General features: G+C 50.7%; 1 protein-coding gene across 1 annotated transcript; it reads left to right on the forward strand.

Annotated features, from left to right (window-relative positions):
* The first annotated feature begins 6,197 nt into the window (after positions 1 to 6,197).
* LOC128121953 (keratin, type I cuticular Ha6) lies at positions 6,198 to 9,617 on the forward strand. The gene is made up of 7 exons (XM_052757066.1): positions 6,198 to 6,656; positions 7,319 to 7,401; positions 7,638 to 7,794; positions 8,275 to 8,436; positions 8,537 to 8,662; positions 8,838 to 9,058; positions 9,422 to 9,617. The coding sequence occupies exons 1-7, from the start codon at positions 6,198 to 6,200 to the stop codon at positions 9,615 to 9,617; spliced, it is 1,404 nt and encodes a 467-aa protein (XP_052613026.1).
* The last annotated feature ends 5,869 nt before the right edge of the window (positions 9,618 to 15,486 follow it).

The raw sequence follows: 15,486 nt of genomic DNA on the forward strand, positions 1-15,486 counted from the left end.
CCCATAAATCACAGGTTCTCTAAAACACTGGGGAGAAAGGTAGTGTTGTGGAATTCTCAGATCATAAAAGCTGAATGAGGGGAGCGAGGACTCAGTACCTCTGAGCAGAAGGCCATAGTCTCCAGATGGGAGCTGTTGGTCAGCATGGTTGTGCAGGAAGAGCTGGCCCTCTGGGAGAGGGCTTTGGGTCCTGAAACATGAAGGCAGAGCATGGTCACAAGAGGACTGGAGAGGTATGGCTTTCTGCTGGGCTCAGTGGCTTCCTGGGTACTCACTATGGCAAGACACGTGGCTCATTCTGAGCAGACTTTCAAAGCCCAGAGCAATAACCAAAGTCACTTCTGGGGGAGAAATTTGTGTGTGTGTGTGTGTGTGTGTGTGTGTGTGTGTGTGTGTGCGTGTGCGTGTGCGTGTGCGTGTGCGTGTGCGTGTGCGTGTGCGTGTGCGTGTGTGTGTGTGTGTGTGTGTGTGTGTGTGTGTTTGGGGAGTTGATATTCTGGAGCAATATGGACTTGGTAAAGTGGGAATTTCAAGGCCTAGTGAGGGTAAGCTAGACCCAGGGGGAGTTTTAAAACCATAGCAGGGTCTTGGAGAGTTGAGGCCCTAGAGTTTTGAATAGGGAGCCACTGTTTAAGGTCAATGTCATTCCTCATCAGCTCCCCTGAAGATCCCCATTGAAGGGCAGCCAGGGAGTGGGTGAAGGACCTCCTTGGTCACCTAGTTTGTGTTCAGACTGTCCCCAGTCCAGTGAGGTCTGGTGACAGTGGAGGTAGGCAGAAGTTTGGACACCTGAGAGTTTGGAAGTAGGGCAGAGAGAGACTTGAGACTCCTGCTTGGGCTGAGTCACCTAGTGGAAGGAAGCCGGGATCAGAGTAGAGTGTCACTGAAGTGGTCAAGATCAGAGGGATGACAGCTTAGCCCCCAAATCTCTGACTACTGCTCAGGGAGTCTGGGAAGACACACACGGCAGTCGCTGAGACAGGACATAGAGGACTCAGAGGTCATGGTTTTCCAAGGGAAGTCGATTGACCTGTCCCCAGTATCAGCTAATTTCATGGTGACAGGGCAGAGGGAAGGGACAGTAGCATCTTGCTTGGTTGAGGCCCTTAAATAGTGATGTGTCCCTACTGAGGGCTTCCATGCAGAACCCAGTGTGCTCAGCTGGACGGGTTATGCAGAGAGACAGACAGTAACATTTTAGTATAACCATGCCCCCAAAGATTGAATGTGTTTTTGCTTGCCGAATCTGGTAACCCTGTCCTTCCTAGGTCTATGAAGAGCCCTGAGTCTTTCACCATCAAAATCCAGTGAGACGGTTCCTGGATCCTTTTGAAAAATTAAGCGAATGGTTAGAAATGTCTTCTTTGTAAGTATTTTTACTTCCCACCATGCGCTCTTCAACTTTGCCTACCAGTTCCTGCATGTCAGTACTGGAATCTGACATCAGCAGGCAGCACATTTGGCAGGAGCTATGGAAATGGTTATTTAAAGCAGAATATATAGTAACCAGGCTTCTCAGGTGGAGGGACCAGAAATCCCAGGCACTTCACGCTTGAACAAATTCCTTGGTATAAGAGGAAAGAACAGTGGTGTGGAGGAGATGAGGATTAGCTGTAGGTGGGGTCCTGGGTGGGGTCTGAAGATGTCAGGACAAGGAACCAATTTTCAGGTGTCATCTATGGTAGAGAATTTTCTAGGATTTGTGTGTGGATATCAAGGTAAAAGCAAGAGATATGAGAAAACCAGAAAAATGAAGTCTGAGCTGGCAGACTGCTTGAAGAGGGACAGCCACTGGCCATCCTGAGTGACCTTATTCTCATTGATGTCCATTGGTAGGTGGCCTGGCTGTCCCATGGGCTACTGTCTGATTTCTCCATGGTAGTGTGGTGGCCCACATAGTCTGATCAAAGTCTGGAGAAGCAGGAAAAAAAGATCCCTGCTGGGATAGTTCACTTCCTCCTTGGACACATCACAACAAGTCATGCTCATGCACCAGGGATGGATCATGGTCCCACTGCCAGGGGCCCCACGAACAGACCAAGCCACACAACGGTCACCCACATGCAGAGGGTCTAGGTTGGTCCCATGTAGGCTCCCCAGCTGTTGGTTCAGAGACCATGAGCTCCCACAAGCTCAGGTCAGCTGTCTCTGTGGGTTTCTCTGTCATGATCTGGACCCCTCTTGCTCATGTAATCTCTCCTCCCTCTCTTTGATTGGACTCCAGGAGCTTGGCCCAGTCCTTGGCTGTGGATCTCCACATTTGCTTCCATCAGTTATTGGATGAAGGTTCTATGATGACAATTAGGGTAGTCATCAATCTGAATACAGGAGAAGGCCAGTTCAGGCACCCTCTCCACTATTGCTAATAGTCTTATCTGGGGTCATCCTTGTGGGTTCCTGGGAATTTCTCTAGCACCAGGTTTCTCCCTAACCCCATAATGGCTCCCTCAATCATGTCATGTTTGAATCTCTAAAACTCCTCTGTATTTTGTTGATGAGTGATAGGGACAGGGGCAATGGGGGACAGAGAATAAACCACAGCCATGTGCCGCCAACTCTTAGTCTCCATGGAATGCTTGTGGGCAGCTAACTGCAGGATGTGTGAGGCCCTTCCTCTGTTCTCATGGGTGAGCTGAGGTTCACAGTGCATGGGGCTCATTTGGGGAATTGTTGCAGAGCTAGGCCCGGAGTCCAGGTCTCCTGCTCCTCAGGATAGTGCATGTTTGATGTTAAAAAAACTGTGTAGAGAGTTTGAGAAGGCCTCTGTCTTGCCTATTTTGCATGATAAATGCTGTGTGGTTAACAAGGCAAATTGGATTTATGTGGGTTAAACCATTTGCCTGTGTGGGCCAACAGAGAAAGCAAACTCTGCCATGATTTTTCCAGAAGACAAAATGGGGGTGTAGGGGAGGTCTGATCACCCAGTCTCTGTGCTGATGGTCCAGCAGTTGTCAGATGGGGATGACATCACCACCCTCCCTTTCCCAGGGGATGTAGAAAATGTCTCTAGGCAATTTTGGTCCTCATAACTAGGCCAAGAAGTAGTGCCAGCTCTGTGAATACAGAACCTTCATCCTTTTTACCACCTCTCTCCAACACCTAGAAGAAGCTTGGTGCAACGTAGGTTCCCATCACTTATTGAGTGAATGGGTGAATATATGAATGAATGAGCAGGCCCAGTCAGCCTGGGAAAGCCTGGTTGTTCCGTTGTGGCCTCCCACCTGGGCCCCTGTGTCAAGGGAGCAGGGAGTTAGGGTGAGTTCCCTCCTACCCAGAAACCCAGGGCAAGTGGCATGCCAGGAGGGGGTGACAGATAGGGTGATAGATACCACTTCTCTAAGAGAGTGGTATCAGGTGGTAGAGGTGAGAAATATCACAGAAACTTTGCAGTGTACAGGATAGCCCCGAACAACTCAGGATTGCTCAACCCACAGTGTCTACAATGCTGAGTCAAGAAGCCCCGGGACAGGGTAGTTTTAGGTCTTGCCGGAGAGCTGGGAAATAAGCAGCCATCAGGAAGTTGTTGAGGGGCGGCTAGAGCTGAGGGTGCAGAGGCTGATCCCCACTCTCTCGAGCAGCAAGAGCTGAATGGGGCCACTCTCAGACAGCTGTGGAGGTGTCTACGGCACTGGGCGTGTTCGTCACAGCCAATCATCCTCCCTGAGTAATCTCAGAGAGAAGCTTATAAATTGTTTTTAAGAGGTTGAGAACCACAACTTCAGAAGCACATAAATGCTTCCATAAACGCCAGCTTTGCAAAATGACTCTAGGGAGGAAGAGCCAGCAGGGCATCTCCTGTGCTTGGGAAAGCCCAGGGTTTGAGGTGGAAGCCCCGAGCTTATCCTTGACCCACAGTTTTCAGGGTCTGCTCTCTTGATTTGCTTAGGCATCTGGTAGTTATTTGGTTTTGTTCTTTTTATTCCTTCTCTGCTCTTGGTCACCTCTGGGATGTGTTCAGTGACCAGGAAGGTCTAAACGGTTTAGGTTTAGGGAAGACAAAGACTACAAGGGAAATGGTCTTCCAGCCCTGCCCATAGCTCCAAACAGATGGATTACATGATAACCAGCTCATGAACTGTCTGAGGGATTGGTTATGGGGTATCTCCTCCCCCACGGTCACCATACTGTACCTGGGGGGAGGGCACAGAGACCTCAGCAACACCAGCAGAGTGCTTATACCCATGAGCCTTTGCTGTCATTACCATTAAAAACTTCTTTTTAGCCGGGCGGTGGCGGCGCACGCCTTTAATCCCAGCACTCGGGAGGCAGAGCCAGGCGGATCTCTGTGAGTTCGAGGCCAGCCTGGGCTACCAAGTGAGTTCCAGGAAAAGGCGCAAAGCTACACTGAGAAACCCTGTCTCGAAAAACCAAAAAAAAAAAAAAAACTTCTTTTTGACTAACTGTCACTTCTAAAGTATGTCGGAGCCTTCAGCACACATTTGCAGCTGTCTTTGGATCCTCCTCATGTCTGTGTGGAGTAGGCAGAACAGCACAGTGATCTCTTCTGTTCCCACCAGGCCACTGAGGATCCCAGAGGGGTGACATGCTCAGTGTCACAGGGCGAATGATTGATGGAGCCAGTGTCGGAATGTTGAGCTCTTGTTCCTAAATTCTAGGTACCCTGAATTGGGGTCTAAGAGCACTGGTTTCAGATCTAAGTATTAACACTCGCCCCCTGATTCCTGTGAGTGAGTGTTTAGGCAATGGACCGGAGTTGGTGGAGGTTTGCTGGGCATGATCCATGATTGTTATGAGGAGCAATTGGAAGAGTTAAAATCCCGAACACCACAGGTACACCGCCACATCTAGTTCTCTTTTGATTTTATTAAATTTAAATCTAAAAATTACATTAAAAAATTTTGTGTGTATGTGTGTACACAGGTGCATGCAAACCTGGTACGTGTGTGAGGATAAAAGGGAAACGCTGTGCTTGGTCCTTCCCTTCTACTGTGTGAGCCTGGGGATTGAACTTAGGTCATCAGTCTTGGTCGCAAGCGCCTTTACTCACTAAGCCATCTCACTGGCCTACACACACTCTCTCTTTTAAAAAATTTATTTATTATTATTATTGTGGGTGTATATGTACGATATGTGTGTGTGAGTGCAGACATGCCCATGCTACAGTGTGTGTGTGTGTGTGTGTGTGTGTGTGTGTGTGTGTGTGTGTGTGTGTAGGTCAGAGGACATCCTTTAGAGATCAGGTCTTTCCTTCTACTTTGGGATCCAGGGATCAAACTCAGGTTGTCAGGCAAGTACTTCAGAAGCCCGCTGAGCCGTCTTTCTGGTCCTTACTTTATTTTTAAAATTAGCTTACAAGGCATTGGGTTCCTTACGGACTGTTTCTATATAAACAGATACGTATTCATTTTGCTTGACCCTGCTCCTCACTTGCTTTCCCCTCATCTCTCTGCTCCCCATCCTCACCCTTTCACCCCACTTTTCCATTTCTATATCCATATCACACGTTCTACTACCTCCTTCCCCCCTCCCCTTTAAAGTCTCTTTTATGGGTCCCTTTCTAGTTGTCTGGCCTCTACACACACTCCAACATAAACACACATATGTAAAAATTAGAAGTGGGGATCCACATATGATAGAGGCTGTGTGAGGCTTGTCTTTCTCAAGCCGAGTTTCCTCACTCAACACAGTCCTTTCCTGTCCCATTCCTTTTCCTGCAAATTCTATCCTTTCCTTTTTCTTTATGGCTGAGTAATATTCCACTATATATCCTGTACTCCCTTTTCGTCGCTCCGGTGGCCCAGGCATAGATGAACAAGTGTGGGAGTACAGGTGACAGATGGACAGATTGGGCTCCCCAGGGGAAGACAAGCAGGGAGGACAGAAACCAAATGTCATATGCAAGGCCACTCCCAGTTTATGAGATCTGGGGCAAAGACTCTTTGAAGAGGTAATAAAATTTAGCCTGCTAGGAAATGACGATGGCTGAGAGTCCTGACTTAGCAAACGCAATTGAACAATTTTTTTTTTCTTTTACAAGGAAAGACATTCTAATGGATAGCAAAAATGACATTCTAATGAGATAGGCTTTCGGGGATTGGAAAGGGCTTTCCCAAGAGCTAAAGACCTGGAACACGCCACCACCCCATCCATGGAGAGTGTATATAAGCACTGTAGGGAGGCCTGGAGAGTCCATAGCCTGAGCTCCTACCTAAGCTGCCACCTTCTTCGCTAGCATCATGGCCACCCAGATCTGCACCCCGACCTTCTCCACTGGGTCTGCCAGGGGCCTCTGTGGCACCGCAGGCAGCTTCTCTCGGATGTCTTCCATCCATTCCATGGGCTCCTGCAGGGCCCCCAGTTTGGTTGGCACTGTGGGGCCCGTGTCCTCCTTCAGGACAGGCTTCTCTGGCCTTGGGGGCTGCTTGCCGGGCTCCTATCTGTCCTCTGCGTGCCACTCCTCTGGCTTCGCCGGGAACGGGGGCTGGTTCTGCGAGGGCAGCTTCAATGGCAACGAGAAGGCGACCATGCAGGTCTTGAACGACCGCCTGGCCAACTACCTGGAGAAGGTGAGGCAGCTGGAGCAGGACAATGCGCAGCTGGAGTGCCGCATCCGGGAATGGTACGAGTGTCAGGTCCCGTACATCTGCCCGGACTACCAGTCCTACTTTAAGACCGCCGAAGACTTGCAGCAGAAGGTAACGGGCCAGGGCCTCTCCCAGCTGGCCGGGCAGCTCCTGGAAGCCTCCCATTCCAAGACTCAGCCACTCTTTGAAGTTTGCAGAGGAGCCTTCTAGAAGGAGAGCTCCACTCTCTGGGGACCCAGGCTTCCCTGCTGGTCCCTGTACCCTGTTACCAGCTGTTCTTCCTTCCCTCATTGTCTCAGCCCAGGGAGGAGGGGAGGATCGTGTCCCTAGTCCCCACTAGGTGTGGTGCCGTACCTGACACCTTCCTAGCCATTGGTTTACTTGCTCTTCATCCTGGAGAGAGGGGTGTGACTACGCCCGGCTAACAGATAAGGGGGCTGAATTTTGAGAGGCTCAACAACTTGTCCAGGGTCGCACACCTTGAATGTGGGATCCAGAGTCAGAACCCACTTCTGATATATCAGAACCTCACCTTGATCTATCCTACTGGCCCACTCTGAAGGCTACAGAAGCCAGGACCAATGGGGCCAGTGATGTGGTGTCCCTCCTGGGGCCTGTGATGTGGTGTCCCTCCTGGGGCCTGTTCTCCCTCCATGTCTGGATATTTGAAGATGTCGCCTGTATTTAGAGGCGTCCGTGAGCTGGGCTCCCCACCCCACAGGCTTCACATTGCCCGGCCTTCCCCAGTTCAGGGAAAACCTCTTGTTTTTCAGATCTTGCTGACCAAGTCTGAGAATGCCAGGCTTGTGTTGCAAATTGACAATGCCAAGCTGGCTGCTGATGACTTCCGGACCAAGTGAGTGGCCCAACCAGGGGAGGTTTGCTCTGTGTCAAGCTCTGTTCCCTGCTTTTTGGGAACTGGTGAGGTGGGAATAAAGCCAGATACAGTTGTAAATGGGAAGACATGGCAGAGGCCCTGGATCCCTCCTGGGACTAGGGAGAGGACCACTGTGTTTCTGACTCCAAGTTAGCCACAGCAGTTTGGCCCAGGGCTTCCCTGGCTGCAGACTTGGCAGGGTTCTATGTGTGCAGGTATGAGACGGAGCTGTCCCTGAGGCAGCTGGTGGAGGCGGACATCAATGGCCTGCGCCGGATCTTGGATGAGCTGACCCTGTGTAGGGCTGATCTGGAAGCACAGGTGGAGTCTCTGAAGGAGGAGCTGCTGTGTCTCAAGAAGAATCATGAGGAGGTGAGGCTGCTGCCACCTGAACCCCAAGGTCCCCATCCAGCCAAGGAGTCCCTGCTGGCCCCTGGGCTTATTGTATGGCAGGAAGTACATGCAGCCCTTTATACCTTATTTCACCGTCACAGTAACCCCAAGAGTTAGAACCCACTGTAAGCTCCATTTTACAGCTGAGAAGATGGTCGTAAAGATGTGATGTCATTTGCCTTCAGTCACGCAGAGGCTACACCCTCGCCCATGACATTACAACTCCATTTGGATTATGGAGTTTGATAATAATTCTATTTTCTTGGTGTGTCATCCCCCCAATCCTCAGAAGGGGCTAGGTATAGATAGACCAATGGGGAGAGCCATGTTCAAAAAGGCCAGCTCTCCTGTATCACGGTACCCGAGGGAGGAAGGGGAATTTGAATCCAGGTCACTGAACCTACCAAGCCAGCAACTTGTTCACAGTCTTATGCCATCTTGTTTTGTCTGTCACTGCAGGAAGTCAATACACTCCGTTCCCAGCTTGGGGACCGACTGAACGTGGAGGTGGATGCTGCCCCTCCAGTGGATCTCAACAAGATATTGGATGACATGAGATGCCAGTATGAGACCCTGGTGGAGAATAACCGCAGAGATGTGGAGACTTGGTTCAACACTCAGGTGGGGCTGGCCATCCAGGACTGTAGGCTGTGGGGTGGGGGTCACTGTGTGGAGGGGAGACCCTAGGGTCTCATCCTGTTCTGCACTCTCTCCTCTGTAGACCGAGGAGCTGAACCAGCAGGTGCTGTCCAGCTCTGAGCAGCTGCAGTGCTGCCAGACAGAGATCATCGAGCTGAGACGCACAGTCAACGCCCTGGAGATCGAGCTGCAGGCCCAGCACAGCATGGTGGGTGGTCTCTGCCCCGCTGACTGGCCGCAGTTCATTGAAGGCTCTCTGACTTACCAATGTGCTGGCCATCACGCTATCACAGGGCCTAATCACAACTGTGTGCGGCTACTAGGAGCGTGGGTCATGTAGGGTGGAATTCCTCCTCCTCAGTCGCTCCTCTTTCCCACTGCAGCGGAATTCTCTGGAATCTACCCTGGCTGAGACAGAGGCCCGCTATGGCTCCCAGCTGGCTCAGATGCAGTGTCTGATCACCAACGTGGAGTCCCAGCTGGCCGAGATTCGTTGTGACCTGGAGCGGCAGAACCATGAGTATCAAGTGTTATTGGACGTCAAGGCCCGGCTGGAGTCAGAGATTGCCACCTACCGCTGTTTGCTGGAGGGCGAGGACTGCAAGTGAGTGATGCTGGGACTCCCTGAGCTGGGCCGAGAGAAGGGCTTGACACACTTTCAGAGCCGAGTGGTTGTTACAAAGATGAAGGCAATTAAGCTAAAGCCATTGAAGACTCCTTCTGGTCCCGCGCTTTGAAAAATGTTCAAGGGGACGTGCTAAGCCGAGGCACAAGCCCACCTTTGACCATCTTTTTGGTGGAAGTTCCTAGTCTTCCCTCCGACAGCTCCATCCTCCCTTCCCTGGGGTTTCAGAGTCATTGAAATGCTCTGATATCATTCATTGTTGTTACTACTGTCCAGCATGATTTCCTAAATCAATCAAATGCTCCAGTGCCAAGTGCATCATATGTGATTTCATTTCTTCAGGCTTCCTGCCCACCCTTGTTCCACGGAATGCAAGCCTACTGTAAGAGTTCCTTACACCCCCTCTACACCCTGCACCCCGGCTGGACCCTGCACCCCAGCTCCTCAGGTCAGCACCCAGATCCGTACCATCACCGAGGAGATCAGAGATGGAAGAGTTGTCTCCTCCAGGGAGCACGTGGTGCCCCGCGCACTGTGACCGGCCACCAGTGAGGCCTAGGCCACAGGAAGGAGGACACCTTGTGGCTTTTGGCAGCTAAATGATTTTGCACCTCCCTAGGGCCCTCCTTGCTTAGCAGGTTTTTCTACTAAAATTCATCTATTGTTTCTGGTCTTAACTGTGCCTTTTACGCCATGCAAACCAGGTTCCCCTGGAAACATACCCAATAAAGTGTTCTCTTGGCATAGCAAACCTGATCCCGGCTGACTCTGTTGATTCTCCCGTGGTTAGTGTCCAGGGGTTTTTGGGCATGGGATATAGTAAAGTCGCTGAGTGATCGAAAATATTTAATATTGGAGATGCTTCAGGTTCTGGTTAACAGACACTGACCCCCACCTCAATCTTGGTGGGTGCCGGTCATTGTTCCCAGGTTGGCTTTGCCTGTAGGCACCTACCCTATGATAGCCAGAGAAGATGCAAAGGTTCCAGCCTTCTTTAGCAGGCCTGGTGGGATCAGTGGTCATCTCCCATTCCTGCCTACCTTCTCCCTGGGCGAGCTCCTGTCTCCTCCACTTCCCAACATGGGTCAGTTCAATAGAGAGGAGTCCCAGGGCCAACCAGAGAAGGCCAGTCTCAGGTGGCCTGGCCTGAGCCAACCACACCATAGAGGGGAGTTGGGGTGGGCTGGGAGGTGAAGACAGAGAGCCAGGCAAATCCATGTTCCTAATACGGGGGTATGAGAGTATAGAGGACCCCAGAGGGCACTTTTGTATTCTGTGTTATAAAGACACATTTGCACTCCATCCTGTAGAAAGGAGTCAGTGCATAGACGTTAGGAGCTTAGCAGGTATGCACTGTTAATGGTTCGTCTGTCCTAACAACTCCCACCCCCAGCTCAGATGCCCCGGGAGGAGCACAAAGTTGATGACGGCAGATGGTCACTAGACTTAGAATTTCAGGAAGTCCCTGAGCACAGACATCCACAGAATGAGCGGGGAGTACTGAGATGACAGAGGCATAGACATCACAAGTCTCAGGAACGCATCTGACAGCCTGACCGAGCCCCAGATTGATGGACAGCTTTTAGTCTCTCATCCAGTCCCATGTCCGATGAAGTTGCTGGCAGGAGATGAGACGAGAGGCCCTTTTTTTTTTTTTTTTGAGTGACATAAACCCATTACCCTTTCAGATGACCTTCTCTCCTAATAAAGCGCAACGTAGATTGGATTCCCATTTCTATTCATTGGCCTTTGGGGTAACAGGCAGCGTGAACTCTCATATTGCAGTGACAGGAAGTATAGGGAGGCAGGGACAGTGTGGTGCCGGGGACAGCCAGACTGCTATGGGAGGTGGAGCTCAGGGTGTGTAGATTCGCCCGGCTAAGCTGTGCTGACCTGTGTCTGGAGTTGAATTGGGCAAGTAGAAGCAGGGTCTATGAGAAGTCAGAGGTTCCCTGTTGGCCTCTCTGCCTTTTGACCCATTCTTCAGTCCAGAACACAGACCCAGAGCCGGGAGTGACTTACACCAGATCACACAGCAGTGAGGGACTGAGTCCTGGCCATCACCCAGCTCTTCAGCCTTTGCCTCTGGGCTCTTCCTTGAGGCCAAGATAGTGCTGCCAACGCTACCATATATTTGGTGACTAAGCCAAACATGAGGAAGCCAGAGGTTCAGCAGAAGTACCCCAGTTAGGTCCTAGGAGAAGATGTTCACAGGTAGAACGGAAGTGTCTTGGCTGGGGCTGCTTTGCAGCTCTCCAGCTCACGCCCAGGCATGCTCAGGGACTCGTTTAGTCTCAACAGTCCATCTGTGAACTGGAGCTTCTGGGAGCCCTGATGGGACGATGTGTGTCAGCACCCAAAATGTGGTGCTTAGCAGAGTTGATCTGAATGAAAACCAAGAGTCTCTGGGCTACACTCAAACAGCCCTGTGCGATTGTGAGTACTTCAAACAGCCCTGTGCGATTGTGAGTACTTCAAACAGCCCTGTGCAGTTGTGAGTAATTGCTTTGGTCGTGTGTCATTGCTTCAATTCTTACTAAATCCTTCAGAGCACTTGAGTTAGTGAAGGAACCCCTCCTATGCTCAACCTCACCCATACACCCTTGACTGAGGCCACTGATGGACAAACTGGAGTACAACGCAGCACAACAATCAAAAGTCCTAGGACTTGGTTCTTTTGACTCCTACCCCATCTCTCTCCATGACATCAGGAGAGAGATGAGATGATACAGGACACTTACTTCCAAGGTGGTCAGTTTAGTCGCTACTTTCTAGATATACTATCTGGTATGTCACTCAGGCTTCAGTGAATAAATTAGAAGTTAAGGTGTGAAGACCTCCCCACCCCATCCAGTAAATTCTGTGCTAATGCACACCAGGGCTCAGTCAGGGAGGAGCAGGGACATGAGACTGGCTGCATCAACTGTGAATAGCAGGCATGGCTCCCATGGAGCAGCCACCCAGTTGCAGACCTTCTCTCACTCCCTGGATCAGTCCAGGGATAGCAAGAGCCAGGGCAGGGCAGGGGTTTGAGTTGCGAGCATGGGGAGATTGTTGAGTGTGGCGTGATTAGGGAAGGGTTCCGGGAAGATTTGGATTTGGCAGAAACCTTCAAGGATGGGCAGAAAAAGGAGGCAAGAAGGGAGAAGGTATTTTAGGGCATGGCTGAGCATGTTCATGCCATGTTCTGGGGACAGTGTGGAGCACATCTGGACAGAGAACAGAGATCTTGAGGGGAAAGATTATCAGGAGGCTTCTAAACAATGTTAGTTTCTGCTGAGATGGGGTTCTAGTAAATAAATTAGTAAATAAATTAGCTTATTTTAGTTTTTTAAATTCCAAAGGATAGGGGGAAGAAACAGAGCAGCACAATTTATAGACTATTTCATAGCACTGAAAACATTACTTATCTGTTTTTTAAAACAGATCTTATTATCTAAAAACATCTTATCAGGACTTTTCAACCACACCTTTGAGTTGCCTCACGGGCCTGTATCCCTTGAGCAGGTGGCCTTTGTTCTCTGCTAGGGGACCCGGCTTGTTGGGGCAGGTGCAGTTGGTTCCTGTCTTGGAGTTTCTGCCTCCTTATCTCTGAGAGTGGCACTAGCAGAAGGATGCCTTCCCCTCTTCCCCAGTCATTCATTCTTTCTTCCCTTCTTCCTTCCTTTTCTCCATTCTATGCTTTCTTCTCCTCAAAACCGTTTGTTTCTTTATGTAACACAGTCCATCCATTCACTCAGTCACTCCCTCACACACTCCCTCACACACTCCCTCACACACTCACGCACTCACTCTCGCATTCACTTGAGCACTCGGAGACATCTAGAAGGGCCGCACTATTTCTGACATTGCAGGGGTGTTTCAAAAGAAGTATGAGGTTAGTCCCCAGGGCGGTTCCTTGGGAAGATGAGGCTGGAGCACAAGACAGAGGCTGGCAGGTCACAGGGGACAAAGGGAGTCTCTCCCAGTCACTTCCATGGGTTCTAAGTGTTGGGTGGGCACAGCAGGACGGGAGAGGGCTGTGATCTCTAAAAGGAATGGCTGGGACTGAGCCCCCAGAGGCAGTTGGACAGGTCTGAGGACTGGAGTCACTGGAGGGGCAGGGCTATGATCTCCTAGCAGGGCCTTTGTGGACCTTGCATAAACTATTCATTGCCCCACCTTGGGATTTCTGTGGGAGTTGGCACCCTTCTATCCGTGCAGGGTGTAGGTGGTGCTGGGGGTTTAATTTAAGGGGACTGCACACTTTTGCACAAGAGCCATATCTGCCACCTCTGCTATTATTTGGCCGACTCCTAAAGCACTGTAAGTACTCATCTATCCAGTAGGGTCACTGATAATGCCAATCTCATGCCTCATGAGGATGTTGGGAGGACTGAGTGAGAGGATGTGTAGAAAGACTGAGCACAGGTCCTGGCACATTCTGAGTGCTCAGTGGGTGATGGAGGGCCCCGCCGCTATTGCCATTAATTGGGTGGTTTGGAGGAGTATTCAAAGCTGCCAACAGCCCTTGGTCCCTATCTAGGGAGCTCAGGCTCTAGTAAAGCCCCACCAAGGAAGCCATGTGACCCCCGGGCTTGAGTGGAATGATACAGAATTCCCAGGCCTTCGTGCTGTGTCTTCTCTGGGCCACACGGCTTCAGAGTTTCCCTGATGAGCCCAGAGCATGTTCCCAGGAGACTGTGGCCTAGGAGGGGGATGGGTGGGAAATACAGCTACTCCAGGAGGCTCGACCAGGCTCTCAGCTCAGCTGCATCTTTGCACCGAGGCATGGCGGTTCAGGGAGGAGAGGCTGAGGCAGCCAATGGGACCCTAGGATTATGCTGGGTGGGTGCTGATCACACCGGGTCCCAGAGTGTGGAAAGGGTGCAGTGACTCATGGGAGTTCTATATCTGAGGGTTCCAAACCTATTTGCCTGGCCCACGAGATAGTGGACGGTGTGCTTAGAATCTGTCCCCACTCCCTAATGACAGCTACTCGGCATTACCAAGTTCCAGTTCAACAAGACTGCACTTGTGAAGGGACTGGCTGCTGCCACAAGGAGCGCTTGCCACAAGCAGGTGCTGTCTGAGCTTCTCCAAGCTCAGTTAATGCTTAAGGCGATCCAGGGTGCAGGCGTGGATATCTGTTCTCATTACAGAAGAAGAAACAGAGGGAGACCCTGAGAGGTGGAGTCAGGTGGTTCATGGTTGGGCTATTCGAGCCCACAAGTTCAGATGTCACTACTGGGTCAGGTTGCTTTTCTTGGGATCCCAGGGTGTGAACCTCATGCCCTGTGGATCTCCTCTAATTCTCTCCTTTCTGTTTTCTATGGACTATTATATCAAGCAGCCCAGGACAGAATCCCAGGTTTTGCCTGCCACAAGCTGGAGGTGCTAAGCAAGTTCTTATTATATCTGAGCTTTGATGTCTTCAGCTACAGGATGGGGACCATGCGTTCAGGTCTGTAGAGAGCACACGTGGGAAGGTGCTGAACATAATACCTTGCTCACTGCTGGTCTCAGCTCATGGTTATGTCTTAATGGGAAGATAGTAGGTGTTCTTAGAAGAGTAAGCAGAACCCCAAACCACAGGACAGCTCAGAAGGCACGTCCCATAGGCTCTCACCTATGGCATCACCATCTCTCCTCAGTCCTGGTTCCAGGGCTCATTTGTTCACATATTGGACTGGTCGGATGTCTCATCAAACCTTCTAGGCATTGGGTAAGCCAGTTTCCAGAGCAGAGATGAGCCTTGGAGGCTCAGGTTCCTTGTAGCTGCTGAGGAAATGTATAAATCAAACACTCACATTCCCCTTTGCCAATTCAGGCAACTAGAATGAAATCCCCCATTTTTACCTGGGCTGGAAAAGTCATGTCCTCCCAAACATGGCTCCAGCTGTCACAGGGTCAGGAACTGACTTTGAGTTATTCAGGTTAGAGTTGAGGCTATGTAACCAGAACAGAACTTTTTGGCAAGGAAGTAGGGGAGTGTCTGGCAGGGCTCTCTTGGGTTGAAGGTTATGTACTGTCCCATTTTGTCCAGGATAAAGAGTTCCCTGGATCACATTAAAACTACAGTAGTCCAGAGGAACCCGGGACAGTTGGTCACCATGGCCATATCTTCTGGGCCTATTCAAGAGCCTTTTATGGTTGCCCAAGCTGCAAGACCCTGCCTTCTAGCCACTTGCAGGCTTGCTACCCCTTCCCCAGACTGTCCATCAAAAGAGACAAGACTAAAAGAAGACAAGACGGGTGGCTGGACTCCCACGCCTGCTTAACAAAGAGGCTGAGGTCTGGGTTCTGATGACAGGCCCCTTTGAAGAGCTGATGCAGTCTGGGTCTTCCCAGGGTGCAGGGCTGTGGGGGTGAGTCTCCACATATCCACTTGTCCAACGGGGATTCTGTTTTACGAGGCCAGGATATGT

Source organism: Peromyscus californicus, unplaced genomic scaffold (assembly GCF_007827085.1).
Source record: "Peromyscus californicus insignis strain IS unplaced genomic scaffold, ASM782708v3 Scaffold_3__1_contigs__length_106647218, whole genome shotgun sequence".
Lineage (NCBI taxonomy): Eukaryota > Metazoa > Chordata > Mammalia > Rodentia > Cricetidae > Peromyscus > Peromyscus californicus.